The sequence below is a fragment of the Lotus japonicus genome, chromosome 2 (assembly GCF_012489685.1).
Source record: "Lotus japonicus ecotype B-129 chromosome 2, LjGifu_v1.2".
NCBI classification, from domain to species: Eukaryota; Viridiplantae; Streptophyta; class Magnoliopsida; order Fabales; family Fabaceae; genus Lotus; species Lotus japonicus.
In genome coordinates, this window is record NC_080042.1 from 87631319 (window position 1) to 87656955 (window position 25637).

General features: G+C 36.3%; 6 protein-coding genes across 7 annotated transcripts; 4 read left to right on the plus strand and 2 right to left on the minus strand.

The window, feature by feature from the left end:
- Window positions 1-259: 259 nt before the first annotated feature.
- LOC130740609 (3-dehydroquinate synthase, chloroplastic) lies at window positions 260-4171 on the minus strand. The gene is made up of 8 exons (XM_057593269.1): window positions 3685-4171; window positions 3116-3266; window positions 2862-3029; window positions 2486-2712; window positions 1756-1879; window positions 940-1002; window positions 711-854; window positions 260-627 (listed from the first exon to the last, which is right to left on the minus strand). Exons 1-8 carry the CDS (start codon window positions 4041-4043, stop codon window positions 496-498), a joined length of 1368 nt encoding a protein of 455 aa, XP_057449252.1. The 5' UTR covers window positions 4044-4171; the 3' UTR covers window positions 260-495.
- Window positions 4172-5647: 1476 nt separating this feature from the next.
- On the plus strand, window positions 5648-7201 carry LOC130740611 (GDSL esterase/lipase EXL3-like). The gene is made up of 5 exons (XM_057593271.1): window positions 5648-5933; window positions 6026-6156; window positions 6266-6499; window positions 6579-6834; window positions 6972-7201. Exons 1-5 carry the CDS (start codon window positions 5648-5650, stop codon window positions 7163-7165), a joined length of 1101 nt encoding a protein of 366 aa, XP_057449254.1. The 3' UTR covers window positions 7166-7201.
- A 2566-nt stretch (window positions 7202-9767) lies between these two features.
- Window positions 9768-12038, plus strand: LOC130740610 (GDSL esterase/lipase EXL3-like). The gene is made up of 5 exons (XM_057593270.1): window positions 9768-10095; window positions 10308-10438; window positions 10554-10787; window positions 11056-11311; window positions 11426-12038. Exons 1-5 carry the CDS (start codon window positions 9807-9809, stop codon window positions 11614-11616), a joined length of 1101 nt encoding a protein of 366 aa, XP_057449253.1. The 5' UTR covers window positions 9768-9806; the 3' UTR covers window positions 11617-12038.
- A 666-nt stretch (window positions 12039-12704) lies between these two features.
- LOC130740612 (L10-interacting MYB domain-containing protein-like) lies at window positions 12705-15442 on the plus strand. Of its 2 annotated transcripts, none has more exons than XM_057593273.1 (3): window positions 12705-12862; window positions 14094-14447; window positions 14867-15442. In XM_057593273.1, exons 2-3 carry the CDS (start codon window positions 14094-14096, stop codon window positions 15410-15412), a joined length of 900 nt encoding a protein of 299 aa, XP_057449256.1. In that variant the 5' UTR covers window positions 12705-12862; the 3' UTR covers window positions 15413-15442. The 2 variants fall into 2 exon arrangements, with proteins under 2 accessions (XP_057449256.1, XP_057449255.1); XM_057593272.1 differs by having other exon boundaries at window positions 12706-12862; window positions 14070-14447.
- Window positions 15443-16191: 749 nt separating this feature from the next.
- On the minus strand, window positions 16192-20157 carry LOC130740608 (protein ALTERED PHOSPHATE STARVATION RESPONSE 1). The gene is made up of 4 exons (XM_057593268.1): window positions 19111-20157; window positions 18695-18897; window positions 18158-18381; window positions 16192-17412 (listed from the first exon to the last, which is right to left on the minus strand). The coding sequence occupies exons 1-4, from the start codon at window positions 19814-19816 to the stop codon at window positions 16635-16637; spliced, it is 1911 nt and encodes a 636-aa protein (XP_057449251.1). The 5' UTR covers window positions 19817-20157; the 3' UTR covers window positions 16192-16634.
- A 2703-nt stretch (window positions 20158-22860) lies between these two features.
- On the plus strand, window positions 22861-25323 carry LOC130740615 (L-ascorbate peroxidase 3-like). The gene is made up of 9 exons (XM_057593277.1): window positions 22861-23127; window positions 23448-23572; window positions 23671-23720; window positions 23826-23891; window positions 23983-24031; window positions 24404-24486; window positions 24576-24655; window positions 24752-24854; window positions 25051-25323. The coding sequence occupies exons 1-9, from the start codon at window positions 23015-23017 to the stop codon at window positions 25219-25221; spliced, it is 840 nt and encodes a 279-aa protein (XP_057449260.1). The 5' UTR covers window positions 22861-23014; the 3' UTR covers window positions 25222-25323.
- The last annotated feature ends 314 nt before the right edge of the window (window positions 25324-25637 follow it).

The window sequence follows — 25637 nt, forward strand, 5'->3', positions numbered from 1 at the left end:
AGAGAAAGTGAAGAGAAAGACAATGGTTACTAGAGAGTAGAAAGATGGAATGTTGTGTAAAACGATATTTTTACTACAAGCATAGAATTATGTAAAATTGATTAATTTTTTTTAAACAAAAGTATATTGAAAGCAATAAGCATGAGAACACATGTTCAGGAAACAATAGTCATCCTTTCTAACAAATGAATTTGTCAAGGTTCAACCAACTCAAACTATAGCTCCCTCCCCCAGAAAAAAATACAGATATTCAGTAATATGGTGAGAAACAAAAGAGACAGGAAGAATATGATCTGCCCCAATCATTATTATTGATCATGCCTCAGTTTCTACAACTTTGTACTCTTGCGGTCTTGCCTATAAAATGGGGGTATGGATGGAATTTAAAGTACAGAGGAAAAATACAAGTGAGATTATCACAACATACAAGCACTCAACTCACTACAAATTAAAAAGAATTGCATAAAGCTGCAATAGAAACATGGTGGCCAAAGATCAGGATTTACAGAATGCATTAAGTGTATCATCTAGGGCCTTTCTGTCATAATCCCCTGTGAAAACACAATTGCCTAGAGGACCCTTTAGAAGGATAAGCCTTAGCAACCCATCTGCTACCTTCTTATCAACCTGATACACCAAATTAAATATGAAACTTTTGTCATAAATTAAAAACAAAAACATCAAAAGATTACTGCAGAATCAGTACTCACCGCCATGACATTTTTAAAAATGTCAACAGTCATTGTTTCCGGAGGCGCAATAGGTAACTTGGCCTGTATTAAAATGTCTCTGACTCGTCTCACAATAGAATCATCAATCCAACCTAGGCGATATGACATGTCAGCAGCCATTACCTGTGTACATTTGACATACAGTTTCCCTCAAAATCAAAACAGATGTAGGCATAATTCGTGTTTCTATTCTGAAAAATATAGATACCGTGCCAGCTGCAACAGCCTCTCCATGAAGCCACTGCCCATAGCCAACTCCTGTTTCTATTGCCTAAAATAAGTGAAATGGGGAAGAGTATAAATCAGAGAGGGAAATATACCAATTAAGAGAACACAAGCAAAACTTTTCAGAACAATTTGATGTCATGGATCACACAGCAGACAAACACAAATTCTAAGATTTTTAACCATTATATTTTAAAAGCTGCAATATGCAAATACTCTGAGAATTAGGAGGCTGAAAGTTTCTGAAGTCATTAGATTAACTCTCAGAAATATAGTAATAGCATCGAAGTGGCATGAGTGATTCATAATCAAACATCTGACATTACCTATCATTGCGGAAAAAGAGTGCCAAAAAAATACACATTTAATGTTTTAGACAGCATAAATCATAGGACATTGCAGCATCAGATTTCCATGTAGCCCCCTCAAGTAGTATGGAAAAGCCTTGATTGTTATTATTCATGTTCAATCCACTGTAGAAACTAAAATTCCATGCTAAAAAATAAAAAAGAAGCTAGCACACCATCTTATCTACAAATGTTTTCTCAAACAATCCATGTTTCCATTTACTCATTCTATTTTTATCGCATTTGAAATTGTAACTTGAACAGAAGACATTAATCTATAACCAAGGGTGTCTGTTTCTTTTGTTTTCCTTTGACCCATCACCAAGTATAAGAACAATTCCACACATCAGGAGAGTAAATAAATCTAAAGAAGGTTTTCACTTTTCACGACACAGATTTTACAGATTTGCAACATATAATAATACAATAACCAGTCAAAAACAATCACTCACATGACCAAATGTATGACCCAAGTTCAATGTTGCCCTCAGTCCACTTTCCTTCTCATCCAAGGACACAACCTCGGCCTTGTTTTCACAAGATCGCTTTATAGCATATGCCAGTGCATTAGGATCTCTGCAGTGGGTTTACATTAACTTGTAAAAACTGGAGTAAGTGGACGAGCATTATGAAAGCAACTGCACAATATTCTGATAAGAAAGAATAGACCAACAAGAAAGTAGGTGTCTGATGCCCCGTACCCGACAATACAGCTGCACTTCTATTATCATTTTTTTGGATATCAATGACACTCAAAGCACTTGCTAAGCAAAGCTCAAAATTATTATGTAGGGTCTTGAGAGAGGGAGAATGTATGGAATAAGAGTTGGGGTTGAATAATCACATGTACATAAATCTTATTTTATCTTTTTACATATGTATATATGTGTGTGTGTGTGCGCGCTAATTTAACATGTATTGTTGTTTCCCATTTTAATTTTTTAAGAAAACATCATATATGTGCATCATATCATATGCTAATGAGTAATGAGAATTCATAAAGCCCACGTTTGAGATACTTTTTCCATCCAAAAGTACATATTTTAACGTTCATTTCCCAGAAGATTCTTTTACCATCCATGAGCTGTTTCACCAATTATTACAAGCCTCATAATGAAAATAGAACAGGCTAAAAGCAGGGATGAGAGCTTGTCACAGCACTATAAAAAATCAAATTTTTACCTTGCCATCAATGCCTGCATATTTTTCTCTTGCCACTCAAAAAATTCAGCATCCCTAATGAGTCCATACTTTATAACTTCTCCAAACCCTGATGCCAGTTCCCTCTCTGGTAATGTACTTAATGTGTCCGTATCTATAAGCACACACTGAGGTTGGTAAAAAGCACCAATCAGGTTCTTTCCAAGGCGATGGTTTATCCCAGTTTTGCCACCAACTGAAGAATCAACCTGGGAACATAATACACAAACCAATAAATAGTGGAAAAGGATAACTTAGGCAGTGGCCAGAGGTTAGAATCATTAATGTTAGATTGAGCAGCAACAGATCTAATTGACATATACAATGAAAGAAATCTTAAAAAATAACCATGAAAGACCTGTGCCATAACAGTGGTAGGAATCTGAATGAAATTAACACCGCGTAGGAAGGCAGCAGCAGCAAAGCCACACATATCACCTATCACACCACCTCCGAGGGCAACAAATGTACATCGCCGGTCCAGCCGTGACTCAATGGCCTTGTCAAAGACTTTCATAAGAGTATCCTACAAGTTGAACATGAAAACACTTTTAATGCAATCACCAAGACTGCCATTAAACACAACAGCCAATTCGAACACGAAAGACCTACCATGTTCTTGTACTGCTCCCCATCCGGCAATATCACACTCTCAACAGAAACATTCGGGTTTCCCTTAGTCAAGGCATCAATAACTTTGTCCAGATACAGTGGCGCAACCGTTTCATTAGTGACAACGAGGACCCTCTTCCCATGGACATGCCTATTACACAACAACTAACTAGTAAGCACAAAGCACTTCAGAATTCATAATAATAAAAACATAAAGTAAAATCCCTCCCTAATTACAAAACTGAATTCTCATGAATATTTGGAAAGTGAGTAGCACAATTAACACTACACAACTAATTGAAAATTGAGGAAGTGGAAATCCAACACTTCCAACTAGCTTATTTTTTGGTGTAAGACAGGTGTTCTCCTTCGAAGACAATCCAGTTCGAGCCGGGAACATCCACACCATGATTGATGGGGCTAACTCTTCCAGCGGAGAGTTTTTCCATCCACAAGACAACTCGCTTAAGGGAATTCAAACATGTACCACTTGAACCATAAACTAGCTTATTTATATAAACTGATAAGAATTTAAATTTAACAAATATAATTGGTCAACGAATTGTAACCTCTGGAGCAACTCGGGTTTTTGAAGCAACCCGGATCCGATGTAAATGGGGTAGCTCCGATTACCCAAATCGACATCGACAATGGCTGGAACACCAGGTTCGATTATTGGTGCAGAGGGATCCATAACTTGGGAAGAACTAGCGCATATCATTGACCTCCTCACAGCAGGACACGCGGTTGAAACAGAACCCCACTTGGGGTTCAACCGAAAATGGGTTCTGGGGTGGGAGGATAAAGCATGGGGAGGTGCAAAAGAGAGGTGGGTGGATTTGGGGGTTGCGGTTGATGAAGAGGTGGTTGCTGCTTGTTTGGAGCCGAGAGGAAGAGAGAAATGGGTGGTGGGTGCAGAAGAAGCCATTGGAGGGAGACTCAGGAATGAAACGAGAGGAATGGGTGTGATGGTGTGGTTTGGTGGTTGGTGACTGAAGAAGAAGGTAACCAGAACATGCTGTGGTTTGTTGAACACAAGACGATGACTCGGGGTTAGGTGAGTGAGGCAACTGATTTTTTAAAGTAATCTATATTTTGTTTGGTTTTAGTTAGTTCCGGTTCGAGTCGAAAACATCCGCATGAGTTAATCGTATTTAAGCTGATAACATTTATATTATGGTAGAGTTAATTTTTTCTGCATAAGTTTTTGGTGTTTGCTGTGGTACTTTAAGCCAGACTAAGGTGTGGTACCCAAAATGAGTCGGTTCAACAATAAAGACTCATGTACCGGTTAAAATTTTGATTGTGTTTTATCGTAGTAATGCAGCGTTCCATTCTTAGGGACGTGAGATTTGAAAGTTGTGTTTTCTGAGCTCTGTGCATCCATCAATCATGATCATTTTACGCACATCTTCATCACCATCATTCGTTTCCACCACTCGTACATTTTTCATCAAAAAAATGAATTTCATGAGATAAAGTTAATTGACAAGTAAAGTAAAATATAAAAATGTAGTATTTACTTTGAATAACATGATAATAATCTATAGAATTACTTAATGGGGTACCATACCAAAAAAAATTATGGGTACCACAGAATTTACCTAAGTTTTTTTATGGACAAAACTCGAATATGATTGCTTTACTTAAAAGAAATAAAACATGTAATACTTGAACCAAATGCTTATTATGTATCTTCATTCTTATATATTCTCATGATATACTTTTATTTAGTCCCTACCATTAAAATGATTTCTATTAACTAATAGAACAATACATCATCATTTTCACGTGTGTATCTTTTTTTTAAAGCATCATTAGATCAAAGTTATTAGTTGTCCCCAAAAAGATCAAAGTTATTAGAGTAGTCAAATGCCACATTGATCAAATAAGGTGGGACAGACCACATATGAACATTACAAAATAGCAATAATAAAACACTACAAAAAATCACATGTTTAAGTATCATTGCTTATCTAAAAAAAGCATGTTTAAGTACATTGGATAAACATTCTGTAATGAATTAATGTTAATGAAAAGTACTAAGGTTAACACAAACACACTCATAATTATAAGTTTTATCCCATACTTTAGATGGTGCATGTGTTTTTAATCCCCTAATAAAACTCACAACTTTCTAACTTCAAAATGGAATCATATATCAAAGGATTTTGAAAGTTGATCAACTTTTTTATCTTTGAATAAGTAAGTTGATGAACATATTGAGAGCAAATTGTAAGTAATTGATGGCTAAATTTTCACAATAAAGACTTTTTTCAAACTTATTTGGATACCCATTAGAAAATATGAAAATGAGAAAATATTAGTTTTTGTTCATAAAAAATGCTTCACAATGGGTTATTCTTCAAGCGCCGTCACCTTTAAATGAAAGGATGGCCATCAAGTAGGTAGCAGCAACATTTACAACAACAGCTATACTTGCTAGCTTACCACCAAGCTTAAAATGTATCCATAACGAAAGGGCATCAAGTTCTTCATAAAAAAACAAAAAGCAGTGTTAGTCACATAAACATGAAGTTTTCCTCTCAAGTGCTTTTTTCTCAGTTGCCTGTTGTCATTCTTTGGTATCTCGCCATAGCTATCAGCTCTCAACGATATGGTTATGCTATCAGCCTACCACATTTTGAAAATGTACCAGCAGTCATTGTGTTTGGGGACTCTATAGTTGATACAGGCAACAACAACTACATCACCACCCAAGTTAAGTGCAATTTCTTACCTTATGGTAGAGACTTTGGTGGAGGAAATCAACCAACTGGAAGGTTCAGCAATGGTTTAGTCCCCTCAGACATCATAGGTAGAAAAATACTTCCTCTTGCACTATACATGCTACCATATACAAAGGAGCAATAATCAATTTCTTAAGAAACTTCTTTTTCTCTTTTTCAGCTGCAAAATTTGGAATCAAAAAGCTTTTGCCGCCTTATCTTGATCCAAATTTGCAACTTCAAGATCTCCTCACAGGTGTAAGCTTTGCCTCCGGTGGTGCTGGATATGATCCTCTAACTTCTGAATTAACAGTTTGAATACTATCCCTGAAACCTTACTTGTATATGTTTTCCACATATAATTTTTACTAGCATATCTAAAAACTAACTAAATTGAATTACTCTTTGCACTTGTCATTAGTCTGTGATATCACTATCAGATCAATTGGACATGTTCAGGGAGTACAAACAGAAGATAAAGGAAGCAGTTGGAGAGAACAGAACAACAGCAATAATATCTCAGAGCATATACATAGTGTGCATGGGAAGTGATGACATTGCCAACACTTACACTCAATCACCAATTACGCGAGTACGCTTTGATATTCCATCTTACACGGACTTAATGGCTTCACAAGCCTCAAACTTCTTACAGGTAAGTGTGATCTTACTTTTAGCACCAGCAATCAAAATCTTTGTATTAAACACAAGTAAAGATGAATTAATGAATGCAGGAGCTTTATAGATTAGGAGCTAGAAGGATAGGAGTATTTGGTGTGCCAGCAATAGGGTGTGTGCCCTCACAGAGAACAATGCATGGAGGCATTCATAGAACATGTTCAGATTCTGAAAACCAAGCAGCAATCCTCTTCAACACCAAGCTCAAATCTCAAATGGATGCCCTTCAAAACAAGTTTCCAGAGACTACGCTTATCTACCTCGATATTTACAATCCATTACTCTATCTTATTCAAAATGGTGCTAAATATGGTAATAAGATACACTGATTGCAGCAAACACACGCGCACGTTATATATCTTTCTGTACATTTAGCATATACCAAATATTTGATGCCAATGATTCCATGATATTCACAATATTTGGTCATGGTATTTGGTGTTTTATAGGATTTGAAGTAACAGACAAAGGATGCTGTGGCACAGGAGATATAGAAGTAAGCAAAATGTGCAACCGTTACAGCCTAAAGACATGTTCTGACTCCTCAAGCTACATATTCTGGGATAGTTACCATCCTACGGAAGAGGCCTATCATGCGATTTGTTCTATAGTACTTGACAACAAAGTCAAGGACTTCTTCTGATAGCAATTTCAGTCTCATGAATTTTCTACTTCTAAATCCTTGCAATTAGTTCCAAGTGTTCATCTTCTTGTTCACCTACCTAATAATTTCCAATAGGTCACAGACTCTAAGTAATTTAGAAGTTGTGGCATGATAATGCTATATAGATCTTAAGGCCACCATCACCACAGTCTCTGAATTATAAGGATGGGTTTGTCTTAAATGTAGTTCTAATAATAATATTTGTACTTCTTGTGATGGAAAATTTGACATTTTATTTTTTATGGGCCATATTTATACATTCAAACTTTTCTTTTTGTACCTTCAATGCCATGGGTGAGTTTGGTGGTGGCATTATGAACATTGTGTGTGTGTGTGTGTGTGTGTGTGTGTGTAGAATAGCATATTCCAAAAAAACAATGACCCGTGTGCAAAGCAAGGGTTCAGCACTTGTGATTGGGATTAATGGATGATACCTGAGCATTCAGTGAAGAGTTCACAATTGCAATTGGAGAAGAATGTGATTCTGCTGTGACCGAAGAAGAATGTTTACAAGTTCAAATGGATGAAACTTGAAAGACTGAAAATGTTTTCAAACGGATTTGCCTTTCAGATGGATTTCATTTGCTAATGACACAAGCACAAAGAAAATTCGTGAAAGGATAATTAGATTTAAGCTTAAAATTAATTTATTGTGCATCAATAAAAGCTTTTCATTGAAAAATATATGGTGATGTGCTTACAATTATTGAGCTACAGAATGGAAGAGGAGAAGAGAGTGGTGGAGGGGTGTGGTTGGAGTAGAGTGAGAGTACGTAAGTACGAAAGTCACAATAACATAGCCAGCTTGAGAATAGGACTAAACAAAATGTAATGATGAAAATTTAAGATTTTGAGATAATTGATTATTTTCACATGGTATTATGTCTCTATGAGAGTTTGATCTTTTACCTCTTCTAATTCTTCTAATAAAAAATTGAATTAAAACGTATGATAGGTAAGTATGTGCATTGATCGGACTTCAAGCCCAAATGACTCTTATGTGAGGAAATGTGTTAGAATATAAATATAAAATCATCCATGTGACATTTACAGATTTACTTAAGCTTTTGTGATAATTGATTATTTAATAATGAGAATCTCTTGGGAATTACCCCATATGAGACCACAATTTTGGGGAATCCATGAGGATGAGAGCGGAGACAAAAATCTCCGATAAGCATTTAGGGACAAAGATCGGGAACATTCTCTTTGATTCCTACAATGCAGGTTATTGTGCCGTATATATAAGTAAAATACAATAATACACCTACAAATATTGAATTACTTACCATGACTATTTTTCTTTTGGATGAATTGAGTGCTCGAGAATATTTTTTTAGTATTAGATTTCACATTTTTTATAAGTTAAATGTTGTTATGTTTTAAATTGTTTATTTTGCAGTCTTCACATAGTGTGTGATAAATTTATTTTAAGTTTTGGATGAATGGATACAAGTCTTTTTTAAAAACTCGGATGTGAGGACGGATACTACAATGATCATATTCTACTCATTGGTATCCCTACATAGCACCATTTCCCATGCTTCTTCATCAGCTCGGTGATCAAGCTACAAAACCCGGTGCAGGGTCTTAAATGCACAGCAGTAATAATAAATACGAGGAGAAAAAAATAACTTACTGCCTTTATTGGTGACATTGACTTTCAATGATGCTTTACAAGTCTACATTTTTGTGTACTGTTACACCCACATAATGGTTGATATTGAGACATATCATCGGTTAATTATGAATGGCCATGCTCAGAAGAATGGGCAATAGAATAAAAACACCTACGTTCAAGTCCAATGCGCAACTGCCAATGGATCATGGCATGCTTTGTGGATGAGTGAGAAAAACACATAGGAAATAACGTTGGTTTTGTGTGTGTTTGGTTTTCAATTCACACGCGTTATAAAAGAGTTTCAATTGAAAAACACGAATTCTAATGTATGTGAAAGTAATTCCTAGATTCCGTTGGGTTGAAAGTGCTTTCATGTTGATCTCAACTGAAATCCAAACACATCATTTATTAATTAGGATGGTCAATCGATCCATTAGGTTAGACTAAGTACAATTTCTATTGTTCTTCCATAAATTGAACAAAGTGTACCTACATGCGGTGATGTAAGGTTGAGAGTTACTTGCAAAAAACACTCTAATGCTTAATTGAATCTATGATCAGATAAAGAGAACTCAAAGTTATAGAAGAGTATGATTAAATAGATTGAGTAATGCTTATGCAACGATTAAACATGTATTTATAGAGTTTGATCTGTATTGTAATTAAGTCTTTAACCTTAAGGGAAGAGTGAACAACTTCCGAGATAATTACTACATTTAGATAGCCTTTAAGTCACCAATTATGCCAGCTCAGCTTGGCTGCCTGTTGGACGAACTAAAGTCTCTTTACTCGTCATGATCAACCAATGCGACATTTACTCTAGTGTAAGTTCTCTGGAATGACCTTGGCCATATTGTGTCTTTATTGCAATTCAGCCGACAACAACATCTATCATTTTTTTCAATTATAAAAAGTGATTCTCTCATGATTCCTTTGTAAGTAAAGAAAAAACCCAAGAAAACTAATCCTAACCAAAAACACAAAAAGCAGCACATAAACATGAAGTTTCCCTCTCAAGAGCTTCTTTTTCAATTGCCTGCTGCTATCATTCTTTGGTGTCTTTCCATAGCTATCATCTCTCCAAAATATGGTTGTGTTGTGAGCCTACCAAATAATGAAACTGTCCCAGCAGTCATTGTGTTTGGGGACTCCATAGTTGATTCGGGTAACAACAACTATATCACCACCATAGTCAAGTGCAATTTCCAACCTTATGGTGAAGAGTTTGGTGGAGGAAATCAACCTACTGGAAGGTTCAGCAATGGTTTAGTCCCATCAGACATTATTGGTACAATGAACTATACTTGCTCTTGCGCTATACATGCTACCATATGTATTGGCATGTGCAAAATGCTATGGTATCAATTCTAATTCGAAGCTATATGTCATGGCTTCTGAGTAAACGTGTCTTAGATTTTGTCCAAATCGTGAAACCAAACATGTTATATATTTACAAAGGGAGAATCAATTTCTAATGAAATTTCTTTTTCACTTTTTCAGCTACAAAATTTGGAGTCAAGAAGCTTTTGCCACCTTACCTTGATCCAAATCTGCGACTCCAAGATCTCCTCACAGGTGTAAACTTTGCCTCTGGTGGTGCTGGATATGATCCTCTAACTTCAGAATTAGCAGTATAAATAACTATCCCTGAAAACCTTTCTTGCAAATATCTTTTCCACAAATGACTTTTATTAGCATAATTCTTAAACTAACTATAATTCAATGTCCTCTTTGTCATGTCATTAGTCTGTGATATCATTATCAGATCAATTGGAGATGTTCAGGGAGTACAAACAGAAGATAAAGGAAGCAGTTGGAGAGAACAGAACAGCAACAATAATATCAAAGAGCATATACATAATGTGCATGGGAAGTAATGACATTGCCAACACTTACACGCAAACACCAATTAGGCGAGCACATTATGACATTCCATCATACACAGACTTAATGGCTTCACAAGCCTCAAATTTCTTGCAGGTATGCGTTCCAAGGTTTTAAATTGCAGTCAAACTAATGTTCACGATCGCATCATGGTCGCCCTGCTCATATTGTGGAAATTTGTAAATAATCTTGGTTGTTGCGGCCAAAATCACGATCGTGTTACGGTTTTAAAAACCTTCAAAATCTTGATGTCTCGGCTTAAAACCATGATTGTGTTTATTTAAAACAAACTAGCAGATTTCTCGAATCAAGTTTCTCTCGCGTGAAAACTCTCTCAAGTAAAATGAATTGATGATTAATGCAGGAGCTTTATGGATTAGGAGCTAGAAGGATAGGAGTAATTGGTATGCCAGCTATAGGGTGTGTGCCCTATCATAGAACAATTGGTGGAGGCATACACAGAGCATGTTCAGGTTCTGAAAACCAAGCAGCAATCCTCTTCAACACCAAGCTCTTGTCTCAAATTGATGCCCTTCAAAAGAAGTTTCCAGAGTCTAGGCTTGTCTACCTTGATATTTACAATCCATTACTCTATGTTATTCAAAACCGTGCTAAATATGGTAATAAGATACACTAAAGATTGCAATACAGTAGGTTTGTCATGTTCATGTACAATTAGCACATTTTTATCTGTATGATTAATCATAGTTCATGTTGTTTGGTGTTTTATATAGGTTTTGAAGTAATAGACAAAGGATGCTGTGGCACAGGAAATATTGAAGTAGGCATATTGTGCAACCATCACAAAAAGACATGTTCAAACTCCTCAAGCTATTTATTCTGGGATAGTTACCATCCTACGGAAGAGGCCTACAATGTGCTTTGCTCTATAGCATTTGACAACAAAATCAAGGACTTCTTCTGAGAGCAATTTCACTCTCATCAATTTGCTACTTTCTTAATCCTTACGATTAGTTCCAAGTGTACGTTTATCTTCTTTTGTTCACCTACGTTCCTACCTAATAATTTTCATTAGGTCCAAGTTATGTACAAGTGGAGGCAATTGATGTTACATATGTATCTAAAGGCCGGGCACCATCACCACAGGCTGTGAATTAGTTATAAGGATGAGTGTGTCGTGGATAAATAAACTACTACACAGTATCAATCACATTTAGACATTCATTTTAGTGACGGTTTTTTACCCCATAAAATGAAAAGAATAAAAAAAAAGTAACTTTGCACCTGAGGCATCTAAATGTGTCGATATTGTGAAATAGTCTACGTACTTTATTTTTTATTTTTTTAGTTCTTATAAGAATATTTGTACTGTGGAAAATATTTTCCATTTTATTATTATATGGGCCATATTTATATATTCAAACTTTTATTTTGATATTAAATGCCATGTAAATGTGTCAAAGGCTCAAAGCAGTTCAGCCTTGACTCACGTGAGCTAGTGCCACCACAAGGCTAAAATGGCCCACAACGGAAAAAAATCCCTTATATATTACAAAAACTAATTCCTAGTAATGCTTATAATCCATTTCTGAAATTAAAAAAAAAAACTATTTCTACTTCTTATTTTTTATCATTCAATTCTTAAAATTTTAATTAAAGAATAAATTTGATCAATAGCTAGGTTTGCATCAAGTTTTGATTTGTTTTACTCGAACAACAAAATTTATGATGATTAGGAGATTGAAGTGTCGAATTAAGTATAGGGTTATATAAAATATTACTTTTTAAAAATAAAGTAAATATAAAATATTAAGGGTAGACTTTCGTCCTATCTTTTCTTAAATCCGTGCTTTATCATACTATAATCAATTAATATTAAATTTAATTGGTTCACTTTCATTTAAAAAAAAATCATTGCTTCACTTTAATTTCAATTGAGGTTACGGTAGAAAAAAAAAAATCAATTGAGGTTAATTTTTTTTTTGGTTGAACAATTGAGGTTAATTTAAAAACTAAAATAAAACCTTCATTAAAAAAAAAACTAAAATAAAATGAGTAGAGTTTAGTTCACTCTGCCAGAGAAGGTGTTTGAAAATTTCCTCCTTGGCAAAGGAGGTTCATTTTCAAGGATTCTTCTTCTTCTTCTTCCTCCGTTGCTGTAATATCATCAAAGGATCAATCGTAATCGGAGAGATCGCGGCTTCCCTCAGGTAAATTCACTTGTTCGCTATACGCTTAGGGTTTTCAGAAAGGTCACAAAAATTTGTAATTGTAATGAATTAATTTTTTAGAAGTCGTGATTCCATAAACGTTGAATCCCTGATTTGAAATGCTCCTGCTACCCATGATTCTGAATGATGAAAAGTTTATATTTTTGCTCTTTCCTGCTGTTTCTGTGCTTGCTGGCACTTGGCTGGGTTGGTGGTTGAATTTGGAGGTTTTGGTGTGTTCTCCTGGTACCATGAACCTGTGCCTGGTACACTGCACAACATTCAACTGGTGCAATATGGTGAATGGGGTTGGTTTTGTATTGAGTGCACTTTTATGCATGAAGAGTTTCAGCTGCATTAACAATAACATGGGTTATCATGACTAGGCCAACATTAAGCTCATTTTGCCTCCATAGTACATTCGTGACATTTCTTGTGTTTTTTTTCTACTGAAGTATAGATGTAGAAGTTGAGTTTGTAGAAATTTTGGCTTTTTGATTCATATGGGTTTGCTTTTTTGGTGTCAATAAATCTCGTGTGTTTAGTGTTCTGTTGTCGAATCGATTTGCTGTTTCTATCCTCTCATCTCGTATCCGGTGGCAAATAGTATCTAGCCTTCAGGTTTCGAGTCACCCTGGCTTCTTCCTTTTCTTTTTGGGTGTGCTGCGTTCTGTTGTTGCTGGATTTTTCGTGTTCTTTGTGGTTGAGTTCTGCAATATGACTACTTATGGTATATAGACGATGTTCTTTGTGGGGGCTGCATAATGTTTGAATTTTCTTTTGGAGGGTAGGGGGTTTATTATTTCAGCAATGCTTGTTATTAAGCCGCAAAACAAAAAGTATATGAATTGTTGTAATTGGTTTAGTCTTCCTTATATCTCGCAACATCACTCTGTATCCTCTCAAATATCAATACGTATTGAACCACGCCATCATGCTTATAATTCGTGAGCTTTCTTTTGTATCATATAGCATATTGATATCCCTGTTATTAGTTTACATGCGATGTTATTAGCCTTAGACTCTAGTGTCATACACTTCTGCTGTTATCTGTTCTTTCCTGGCACCCTTTTAGTTATTTCTTGCAATGGTGAACTAGAATTCTGTGGCCAAAGCTACAGTTCACTCTTTCTATACCCATTATTATCTTTATGTGTTTTTTATGTGTGTCTTGTGTGTGACCATGTACATTAATACCCCTCGTTAGGTAACTCTTGGGCTTAAACTATAGATGGCAGGCCAGATGACAAGGTCAAGAAGACTAGAAACTCAGCAGCAGGAACAGTCAAGGGCTAAATGGACAACATCACTCACTAAGATACTTGCAGGGCTGATGGTGGATCAAGTACATAAGGGGAATAAAAATAACAATTCATTTAATAAGAAAGCATGGGAATATATTTGTGATGGATTTCACCAAAAAACGGGTCTGAAATGGGACAAGGAACAACTCAAAAACCGATACTCTGTCTTAAGGAGGCAATACGCCACTGTAAAGCCCATTCTTGATGGTAGTGACTTCAGCTGGGATGAAGCCACGGGACATGTAACGGCGAATGATGAAATTTGGGCTGAATACATCAAGGTATGTTCCTTCATCTTATGTTTTGTTGTAATTAATTTAATATCAAATAGACGGTCCTTCCTAAGGAGGAAACATTTGAACATATGGTGAGTTTGGTTTTCCCTGAAAATGTGCGAAAAGTTTATGGATACTTTATATGAAAGTTCTGTTTTTGAACCTTTTCCCACCAAGCTGGAGGAGATGCAGCGTAGCTGCCTGGTTAGTTAATCAGAGATTAATTTGAAATTCACCAGAAGGCTGCTTTATATTTTTTGCATGTTTAGTGATAAAATGTGGAAGAAGTGATGGTAACAATGTAACTTTTGAGAATGCTGCTGCATGTTCTGTGTCTCTGGAGTGAAACTCTATTAGATTCTATCATAATCCTCTGTTTTCTGTTCTGCATAAAAATACTTGATTTTTATCCTTGCAAATTACAGAAACATCCTGATGCTGAGACTGTTAAAAGTGGTGGCTGTTCAATCTTTAAGGAGCTATGCATAATATTTTCTGAGCCAGCAACCAATGGAAAGTATGAGTTCTTAGATGCAACTGAGGGTGAGCATACTCCTAGAACTCCTTTTCCAGAGTTCTTGAGCACGCCCCAAGACCAAGAGGAGTCTTCATCTGAATACGAGGACGAGGAAAATGCTAATGACCCTCAAACAGTTCAACCTACCGCAACTTCTACTCGCAAAAGAGGGCGTAGAGGAGTTGATGATGCCATTGCAGAGGCCATATTGGAGATGGCATCAGCTTCAAAGATGAGGGTAGCTGCGATCGAGCAACTTAACGCTAGATATAGCATGGCTGACTGTATTAAGGACTTAGATTTGATGCAAGGTGTTGATCAACAGCTGTATTTTGCTGCTCTAGATCTGTTCAACAAACCTAATGCAAGGGAGATATTTTTGTCTCTCAAAAGGGATAAACGTTTAACTTGGTTGCGTCGCAAGTGTGCTGTTGCATACAATAGAATAGGTTGAAAACATGTGAAAAAAAAATCCTTTTGCTAACTGTTTGATCCGTTTTAGTGTGGAATTATTTCTTAGCTTTTATTAGGTAATCTCAGTCATATCAGTGATATCACCATATTTCCTGAAGTTTGGTGTTAAAATATTGATAACATTGGAGCTGGTCTTTTCCATCAAACAAACTGAATTCTCAACTTCAGCTGAAATTTGACAGCACTATGTAAAAGCAACTGTCAACATTCACAGACAAACAACCATATGTGGACTGTGGTCATTTGTCATTGTAACAAGAAAGTCCAGTGAACTTGGATGAAGATTGCACCGTTGAAATTTTAAATTTAACAAATAAATATAAAATATGATCTCAGAATCTGGGCCGTTATGGTCTATAAACTTGACTTGACTCCAGTCAATTTGACTGCATTGAATCAGTTTCGAAAGGAAACATGTCAACAAAACAGAACTGAAGCAGTTTTTCTTTTCATGCTTTTTCTGAGCTTATTCGAGAACTATGACTTAAGGACACATTAGTTTCGCATGGTGCATGTTTGGATCAAAGTTAGTATCAACGCAAATGAGATTTCACATATCTCTTTAATAAATAAAATGGAAAAGTTAAAATTTGCTAGGTTAAGGTTAAAGCGAATTTAAGAAGCAAGATTTAAACATGTTGATTTTTGCATGGATTCACATTAAGTTCAATGGAAATTCAAACGCACTTAATATTAGTATGTAGTGTTTTTGATTCGGTATAAATATGACTTTGAAAACTGCTGTTTACATCGGTGTTCTTTTGGGAAGAGCTTTTGATCTTAACCACACCTAAATCAAAATTATAAGAACAATAGATTTTGAGCCAAAATTAAAAACTTGAAAGACACAACCTTACAAACATTTCACTCATCTTAATATCCAATTCTCTTAACTAAATGTAAATATATCATCAGGAACATAACGAAACCAAGTGAAACTTCAGGCTAATGCTTTCCAGTGCCCATGCCTTGCAAGGTTGGCAGCTTGTGCTTCCTTTGTTGAATTAGATTCTACACCGAAACTTAACTGAGTTTCACACCCCCTACCCCCTAAAAAGGAAAAAAAAAAACAAATTTTCACTCATCCTCCATATCAGTGGAGTTGCATGATGTCAAGTATCATGGTTCATGGTATTCCTAGTTGTAAATATAATCTACAGATAATAGGCAAGGGTGATCATCTATACAGATCCAGGTCAGTTCTATGGCATTATTCTCTTAACATCATGGTTCTGTTCTGTGGCTTTAGCTTTGTTGTATACAGATTCAAAAACCTCCATGCACACACTTGAAAACCCCACAATCCCTTGAAAAACATGCGGGCAACCCATTTGAAGGTTATTCAGTGTCATTGCCCTTGTAACACTCACTGACTTCTCATATTTGCTCTTTTCTTCCTCTGCCTTTCCCCTCAAACTTTCCACCTTTGCACGTTTCTCAGCAACAGGGTCCTTGGTTCTTCTTATGGTTTCCGGCACGGAGTAAGGACCATACTTGCACTCCAGGGATCGAAGCTGTACCACCTTCTTCTCAAACTCTTTAAATGCATAATCTGATCTCTTCTTTTGTTTATGCTCCTCTGTCTGTTGAACCACAATGGCATGAATAACTGTCAGCAAGCTTTTAATTCCTTCAGATGCCACCTTGTCCGGAATACGATCAACAGCAAGGTGCCATTCTTCGCAGAGAGAGTATATCTTTGACTCCTCTGAGGTTTTGCTAAGAGGGTTTCGGCTAAACTGGAAAAGGCTGAGCCTTAGCCAGCCTGTGAGAGACTGGATGTAGTCCCGGTGGGCCTTGAAGAGGTTGCAAAAGGAATGGTGCCATTGCTGTACTTCAAGCTCCAGCTGAAGAGTTGACTGCCTGTGAATCTCAGTAGTGGGGTTATTTGATGGTATGGTATTGAGGTATTCCAGCTGTTGAACTATGTGTTTTTGGACTTGATGACACTCATACATGCTTCTCCACATGCACATCAATCTGCAACATAAGAAGCACAGAAGGGAGACCATTTTCAGTTTGATTAAAAAATTTGTCTACTTTGTAATGTCAGTTATGTCACTGCAGACTGGCAGAGATTATGCAACATATTCTGTTATAGAATCAGAAGCAACAACAATTTAAGCTAGGACAGTAAGTTAGCAAAATGGCCATGGAAGAATTGAAATTTTAAACTATTCAACAGGGGTCAAATCATAATAGAAACAATTTTTCCAGGCCCCAACAGAGTACCACCTTTTTCAGCCTGTCCCTAATTATGTTTTGCTGTACGAGTTCCCAAAGCATTGGAAAAAGGATACCATGATTTATGAACAAAAAAATAGACAGATAGTAAGCAGTAAATCTTGATCCTAGAGGAACCCCACTTGGTCAAGAAAGAGTTTTTGGCAGTACAAAGTGTACTTGTACTGTAAGGGTTGGTGAGGATCAAGCTGGTCTTCACAAAAAACAAGTGAGAAACACAATTTTAAGCAGTAAAAATCTAAAAGCAGTTAAAAGCAATATCTTTTACTGTTGCTCATGCTGAGCATGTATACTTTGACCCAATATGTCCCATCAGCAAGCAGCAACCTCATAGCATAGGGTTTTCAACTAAACAAAATGCAAGCCTCCTTTACCACAGGACTATACCACATGACTATCCCATTGGTGATGCAAGGTTATATACATTACATAACATTAAGAAGTGGACTTGAAATGCAGTATAAGAAATGAGAAGACTAACCCTTTCACAAGCTCAATGAGTTGAGGGTAGAGCTCTATCTCCCTTAATTTAACAATTTCAGCAGATGTGCTTTCGATGGCCTGAGAAGCAACCATCATTTGTGATTCTAATTTCTCCACTTCTTTCTTCGTCTTCTCTGTCTTCACATAGTCAGCTCTTTTCATCTCTAGCTTCCTTAAAAATGCTACCTTCTTCTCATGCTCCATCTTTGCAGTCTTAGCACTCTTAAACAAACCAAAATAACATTGAAGAAGTTAAAGCAATGGTTAACAAGAATTAACAAAGCACCAAATGAAACTAATAAAAAATCATGGTTTGTTCAAAATGGTTTAGATATATTATAAGTTATCTTCTCTTCAATCTTGCTTTGGAAACTCAAAAGGATGAAGTTAATGCAAAATTGAACTAAAATTAAGTAATGAACACATGACCAATAGTAGAAAACCAAAACATCCACATACTGTAAGATGCAAAGAACAAAACTTCTTCAGTAAGATCCACATCAAAATTATGCTCTTAGAAAAGAAAGCAACACACCTTAACCTCTTGGTACAATTTCTTCTCCCATGCATAGAGCCTCTCCACAGTGGAGCAGTGGCCACCACTTCCAGCACCATTAGCCCCAAAATTCCCAACAGAAATAGAAGTCTCTGCCAGTTTGCCAAATCCATTCAGTTTAGGACTAGAACCCCATGCCCACACAGATGGATTCAGGCTCCATCCATAGCCATACACTTTACCTACAACCAACAAGCACACAACAAACACAACACAATCAATAGTGAACAAGAATACAATAAAATGCACAGTTCAATCTCTTTCATTTTTGTTCTTTCAAGACTTTCAAACAAATGATGAAAAAAAAAAACAGAAACCTTGCTTGCTTTGTTAACTTCCACAAGCAAATCTCAAAGAGGGTTACAAGAATTTGTTACATGCATGTAAAGGCTTACCTCCTTTACTGTGATCGGAAAAACCAGAGGTTGGAACTTGTAGGAGCATTGAGACCTGAGCACCAGCATCAGCAGCTTTGAGAAAGTAATCATCAAGCTCTTTGATAACCTCAACAAGATCTTTGTTGTTCCTTGACACCACCACTGCAAGCTCACTCGAGGTCTCCTTGGAAAACCCTCCTCCAGACACAGACGCCGGAGCCACCATATTCGCTGCCGCACCTCTCCCCATAGCCACCACCTCAGAGCCAGTTGTGGTAGTCGCCTCCCACTCCTCCTCTGTCGCCGACCTCGAAGAAGGCGGAGGCGGAGGCTGCATGAACGGGTCCCAGAAATCCCAACCGGAGGAAGCCATCGGCGGCGGAGGGGGAGGAAGAGCAGGGGAAGCAGTCCCAGATGTCCATGTATACGAACTCGGACTCATCGGAGGCGGAGGAGGTCGCATCGGGGTCGGAGCTCTCGGCGGAGGCGGTGGGAGAATGGGCTGAGGCTCCGGCGGGAGATGGTGGTTATGGCGGAGGAGGGTAGTTTCAGCATTTGCAAACTGAAACAGAGCAGAGCCAGTTGCACGGAGAGATCGAATGTACATGACATGAGCTGCAGCAAAAGCGTGCCTTGCTTGCACCATCTGCTTCATGTAACGCTTCCTGGCCTTGCAATGCGACACCGTTTCTTCCCTGTCAATGCTGGAATGACAGCAACCCATTTTCGTTCGTTCTTCTTCTTCTTACCTTGGAAACCAAACAGAGGAATAAAGCTTTTGGGTTTTTTGACTTTCACTGTGCTAACTCTTTGAGTTTGACCCCATTTGAATGCCTCGAACTCTGTACTAACCCATTTCCTCTAACACTTGCATGTTTTGTGGTTGCATCAGAAACTCATCTGGAAAGAGTGAAGACAAGACAATGCAGTTTAGTTAAGGTTGGGGTTGTGTTTTGTGTGAATGAATCTATCAAGTGTTGGAGGAGCAACAATGGAGTAAGAGAAAACAGTGGGACTGGGAAGTAGTGGTACTGTTCTGAGATGTTGCTTTGTGCTCAGAGCCAGCAATAAAAAACAGACAGAAAATTTATTTTATTTTACTTATTTTGATTTGAGTTGACGAAAATGCCCCTTCAAGCCCTCTAGTCTAGTGTAATCTTAGAGGTTCAACTTCTCTTGTGTGTTTAGATTTCAGTTGATGTCAACTTGAAAATAGTTTCAACCCAACGAAACCTAATAGTTACTTTCACAATTCGTTTTTTTAATTAAAAACCAAACTCTCTATAGTGATTCCATTAAGTTCACTCATTTTATGGAATAAAATAAGTTGTCACATTAACTCAATTAATAGTGTAATGAGTTCTTTTACCATTTAAAACTTTACTCACCAAACTAAGTTCTGATTTTAGTATGGGTTGTGGAGTATTAAATTTTCTGTCACATAATGTGAAGGAACATGGTTGAGCAGGACAATATACCCAAAGGGCAAATGAAAAGAGAAGTGGCAGTGCCAGATCAGATGCACGGACGGGGGCATCCTCTCAGAGAATTTAACATAGAATAGTGAGTTTGGATCCAAAGGGTATTTTGGGAGTTTGATGTGGAAGGCCATCTCATATTCCTCTTGATACTCTCACTCACCCGTGGCATGGCATGGGAATTGTTTCCAAGCACTAATATTTCCTTATGAACAAAAGATTAAAAGATGATCTTACTTTTTCAAAATTAAAAAGTAAGAAATGCATGGAAAGCGGTGCATGTTTGGTTTTAAGTTGAATGATTTTGATGAATAGAATCACCTAAAGGCAAAGCCTCTGCGGCTCTGCTCAACCTCACGCGTTGTCATTTTGATCATTAGTGTCAGAGTTAGGATTAGAGGGATCGATTCGATCGCTGCGAATCACCAAGTAATTGAATCAAATTAGCGAGTGGAAATCAGAAAAGGGTTAGCGTTTCTAGTTTTAAGGTGAACGATTTCGGTGAATGGAATTGGTCAAAGGCAAAGGCTTCGCTCAACCTCACGAGCTATCATTTCGACAATCGATATCAAAGTTAGGGTTAGAGGGTTTGATTTGATTGCTAAGAAATTTGAATCACCAAGTCGTTTGATCAAATTAGCGAGTGAAAACAGAAAAGGGATAGGGTTTTCATGCTTTGGCAATTCACATTGGAGTGGAATTCATGTTACAGTGGACAAGACAAAAAATTATTTGCAACCACGCACCTTCATTTCAGACGTCAATGCAACCACCGCCACCACCAATTCTCAATCTCCTCCCCCTTCTTCTCCCCCCACAAGCATACCACACAAATCTAATCCTAATTCTACAAATGCATGCAAATAGGAGAGGGGAGGGGGGGAGAGGAAATGAGGTTGCACACATAAGAGAAAATAGGACAACGCTGGCCTAACCACAAACTCCACTACCAATACCAACAACCAACAAATGTTGCACACCACCCTTCAAAAGTTTTATATGTGCAAAATAATCTTAGTCCGTAGCAAGTGAAAAATCTTAGCCATCCATTAAAAAATTATTAAATCAAACGGTTCAAATAAATGTTATCCCGACATAAGATCTACCTTTAAAACCTTGTTTCATTTAGTTTTATACTATAAAATATTTTATTGTTTATCCTATTAATAAAATAGGAGCAACATTCCCTACTCTAATCCAACTGTGTTAAGAAGAAAAAGAAAGATTTTACAAGAAAACAACATTTAGGTGATTTTTTTTAAGATTAAGAAAAAAAGCTTTTAGCTCTTAATAAAAGACAGATATTTTAAGATTTTTGTGTGAAAAGCATATGTGATTTTGTGTTTGTTTATATAAATAATTTTTTTTTCACTCTCATCAACAATATTTTTTTTTTGTTTTCCAAGGTATCCCCATAGCCGACAGTCATGAGACTAATCATTCGAGGCTCTGAAATCACGTTAAGTGGGTAGACCTCTCCCAACAAATGCTTCTCCATACGCACCGTCCAAGAATCGAACCCTGGACTAGATGGTTAAGGAGCCCAACTATACCTTTATGTACAAACCCCCTATATCATCTCATTTTTGTCTTAAACTCTAATTTCTTTTATCATATTATATATATATATAATTAGTTCTCTCTTTTTTTTTTGGTCAAAATAATTAGTTCTCTCTGGATGTCTCCACCCCTTTTGGTTTACCAAAAAAATTATTTTTTATAAGTTAATTAAAGTTACTTATTCAATTGATTTTTTCAGCTTCTTTTAAATATGAGGTTGTCTAAATGACCCATGATAAAGTTTGGGTTAAATAACCCATTATCCAATCACATTGGAGATAAATGAGTTTGAAATAAATTAATAAATAAAATATATTAAATGAGTTGGGTTAAATGAGTTGGAAATAAATTAATAAATAAAATATATTAATTTCTATATTAATAAATTAATATAGAAATTCCAACTCATTTATCTCCAATGTGATTGAATGATGGGTTATTTAACCCAAACTTTATCATGGGTCATTTAGACGACCCCTTTAAATATGGATTATTTATAAAAGCTGAGAGAAAAACCTAAAATTTTGAAAAAGTATTACATTTTAATTTTTTTAATGAAAAATACTATAGTGAAACAGACAGAAACTTCTACATTCGTCATGAAACAAACAGACATTAATTGAAGGCTTGAGATTCTTGAAAGTGAACCTTTTTTCTTGTGATGAAGGAAAACATTCAAAAACAAATTTCCTTTTCCTCTAGCAGCTGCAAAGCAATCAAAGGAATGAAATCCTTTACTTGCATGCCAGCATCAGCATCTTTCTACATTGTGTTCTGTTCTCCCTCACTTTATATACCCCTTCAAACACAAAAGCCTCTACGCACTTCCTTCTGCCACATCTTCCAAATCAAAGCATTCCACCTGCAAAAAATTAGCTTTGACCATGCTGAAACCTTTAGTTGATCCTGAATATCTCAAGGAGATTGAGAAGGCTCGTAGGGACCTTCGCGCTCTTATCTTCAACAAAAAATGTGCTCCTATCATGCTTCGATTAGCGTAAGTTACAACCGCTATGTTTCTTTGCACGATAAAATGTTTTAGAATCACTTCGGGTTACAAACTATAAGTGCATATTTGAAAATCTTTATATAATTAATTTTTAAGCCAAAGTTAATTTTTGTGATCGAACTACCTTTCATGTCAACATAACTGATTCGGAATAAAAAGAAATTGTTTAATTATATGCTATTAAGTTTATGAGTAAACATAGATTGAATTTCATGCAAAAGTCTAGAAATCAAACATGCTCTATGCCTCCATTTAGATATGATGACATATCTTAAACTTTTTTTTGTTTCAAATTTATATGTTTGTAGCTGGCACAGTGCTGGTACCTACGATGTTAAAACCAAAACAGGAGGCCCCTATGGCTCTATCAGGAATGAACAAGAGTTGAATCATGCTGCAAATATGGGGTTGAAAATAGCAGTTGACTTATGTGGTAGGCTTTCTTCTTCTTGTTTAGGAACTTCTATCCCTCTTTCTCTTTCACTCACTCTGCTTACAAGTAACTGTTTTTTTGGTTTCCTTTGAAAATAGAGGAAGTGAAGGCTAAACATCCAAAAATTTCCTATGCGGATCTTTACCAGGTAATTTTAATTAGTTAGATATTGAGATAAATAAACAAATTAGAGGGATTTTCACTGCATGTGGAGTCATAGATTAACTTTTATATAGTTGGATTTGTATTTCAGCTTGCTGGTGTTGTTGCAGTAGAAGTCACTGGGGGTCCAACAATTGACTTTACTCCTGGTAGAAAGGTAAATATATGTATGATCATCATACAGTAGTTTTGTTAACCTTCACTGGAATGAATCTAGCTTTACATATTTTCTGTTATTTTTTTCATAGGACTCATTGGAATCTCCACCAGAAGGGCGCCTTCCGGATGCCAAACAAGGTAATGAAATCATTTTGGTTGTTATGTCTCATGTTTTCTTCCATCAGTACAAGAATAACGCTCATTAGCGTTGGCTTATCTATCTTACGCTAATGAGGTAAAAACTGACAATAAACTGAATTTAGCGTCAATGTCCGGACTCGCGATAACTTAGTTGAAGCTAGGACCTTAGTGTCGGTTTAGTATCAGTGTCGCGGCCACAATAACTTAGTCGAAGCTAATACTTTAGTGTTGGCGGGCATTCTAGCCGACGCTACGTAGGCTGGATTTGCTGTTAATATTGTTATTTGAGTGCAGTTGATTTTTCCCATCTGCCTTTGAGATTGTAATTTGAAAGGTGAGTATATTGTGTTTGGCATGGAAAATTTTCAGGTGCATCTCATTTAAGGGAGGTTTTCTATCGCATGGGTCTAAATGACAGAGACATTGTGGCTCTATCTGGTGGTCACACTTTGGTTAGAACTTAGAACAATATATCAAAGAGTCTTGTTATATGTAGTTGAATGATATATCTCATTACAGTTTTTCATTTTAATTGGTAAAGGGTAAGGCACATAAAGAGCGCTCTGGCTTTGAAGGTCAATGGACAAGAGAGCCTTTGAAGTTTGATAACTCCTATTTTGTGTAAGATTGTTTACTTTTCTTTCAATTACATGATGACCACTGTTTGATTATAATTAAACTGTACAAGAATTGAAATTTAACATTAAGACTAAACAGGGAGTTACTGAAGGCGGATTCAAAAGACTTATTGAAACTCCCCTCTGACAAAGCTCTTGTTGAAGATCCTGCATTCCGTGTGTATGTTGAACTATATGCGAAGGTAACAACCACACTGAGTCTAAATTCATAATATATTATGTGAAAAAACTTCTCTGAGTAGCTTCTGAGTTTTAAAATTGATTCTAAAGAATGAGAAGTTTAACCAAACATGCTAATAGTATTGCTGTCACAATCTTTAATTCATTATACTAATATGATTTTTGGTGCACTAATGAATAAATTTCAATCTGTACTAGGATGAGGATGCATTTTTCAGAGATTATGCAAGTTCACACAAGAAACTCTCAGAGCTAGGTTTCATCCCCAATAATGGTTCCATTTTGGTCAAGGGAGCTATTGGATTCGCCATTGCCTCAACTGTGGTGATCATTGGTTACTTACTTGAGCTCAGCAGAAAAACCAACTGAGTAGATTATTGTTATTGTAATAATAATAATGTTCAAGTCCCCAAAATTGGACTCTTTGCTTATTTTATTCTTTCAGGGAAATAAAGTGATTATGTCGTATAACTTGTGTATAGTTCAGAAGCTTTCATATGATACTTAAATTTAATGAAAATGTTTCATGTAAAGCTGCATAGTGCCTGCTAAGTAGCATGTTTCACAAAATTGAATGCCTCACAATAAGTTAAATCAAATCTCACATGTGAACAAAGTTGAATGATAAACTAATTAATCTAATCACAATTGTTATGACTAAGTTTAAAAAATGGAACAAGTTGGATTAACGCAATTAAAAATGACACTTGTTACAGATTAAGTGCCTATGAATAGGTCAAAAGTTGTAAAGGTAAGGTTTCTTTAGAAATTTTCAATACTACTAC

Bases quoted from the DNA above. Each gene is read 5' to 3' on its own strand.
- LOC130740609 (XM_057593269.1), bottom strand. From the start codon at position 4,043: ATGGCTTCTTCTGCACCCACCACCCATTTCTCTCTTCCTCTCGGCTCC. The intron at 3,267-3,684 runs GTTACAATTCGT...GTTGTGTAATAG, and splicing joins AAACCCGAGTTGCTCCAGAG to GCATGTCCATGGGAAGAGGG. The intron at 855-939 runs GTATCTATATTT...AAATGTACACAG, and splicing joins AGGCTGTTGCAGCTGGCACG to GTAATGGCTGCTGACATGTC.
- LOC130740611 (XM_057593271.1), top strand. From the start codon at position 5,648: ATGAAGTTTTCCTCTCAAGTGCTTTTTTCTCAGTTGCCTGTTGTCATT. The intron at 6,500-6,578 runs GTAAGTGTGATC...TAATGAATGCAG, and splicing joins AAGCCTCAAACTTCTTACAG to GAGCTTTATAGATTAGGAGC. The intron at 6,835-6,971 runs GTAATAAGATAC...GGTGTTTTATAG, and splicing joins TCAAAATGGTGCTAAATATG to GATTTGAAGTAACAGACAAA.
- LOC130740615 (XM_057593277.1), top strand. From the start codon at position 23,015: ATGCTGAAACCTTTAGTTGATCCTGAATATCTCAAGGAGATTGAGAAG. The intron at 23,128-23,447 runs GTAAGTTACAAC...ATATGTTTGTAG, and splicing joins CCTATCATGCTTCGATTAGC to CTGGCACAGTGCTGGTACCT. The intron at 23,892-23,982 runs GTAAATATATGT...TTTTTTTCATAG, and splicing joins ACTTTACTCCTGGTAGAAAG to GACTCATTGGAATCTCCACC.
- LOC130740610 (XM_057593270.1), top strand. From the start codon at position 9,807: ATGAAGTTTCCCTCTCAAGAGCTTCTTTTTCAATTGCCTGCTGCTATC. The intron at 10,788-11,055 runs GTATGCGTTCCA...TGATTAATGCAG, and splicing joins AAGCCTCAAATTTCTTGCAG to GAGCTTTATGGATTAGGAGC. The intron at 11,312-11,425 runs GTAATAAGATAC...TGTTTTATATAG, and splicing joins TCAAAACCGTGCTAAATATG to GTTTTGAAGTAATAGACAAA.
- LOC130740612 (XM_057593273.1), top strand. From the start codon at position 14,094: ATGGCAGGCCAGATGACAAGGTCAAGAAGACTAGAAACTCAGCAGCAG. The intron at 14,448-14,866 runs GTATGTTCCTTC...TGCAAATTACAG, and splicing joins TTTGGGCTGAATACATCAAG to AAACATCCTGATGCTGAGAC.
- LOC130740608 (XM_057593268.1), bottom strand. From the start codon at position 19,816: ATGGGTTGCTGTCATTCCAGCATTGACAGGGAAGAAACGGTGTCGCAT. The intron at 18,898-19,110 runs GTAAGCCTTTAC...TGTTGGTTGTAG, and splicing joins TTCCGATCACAGTAAAGGAG to GTAAAGTGTATGGCTATGGA. The intron at 18,382-18,694 runs GTGTGTTGCTTT...GGTTTGTTTAAG, and splicing joins AATTGTACCAAGAGGTTAAG to AGTGCTAAGACTGCAAAGAT.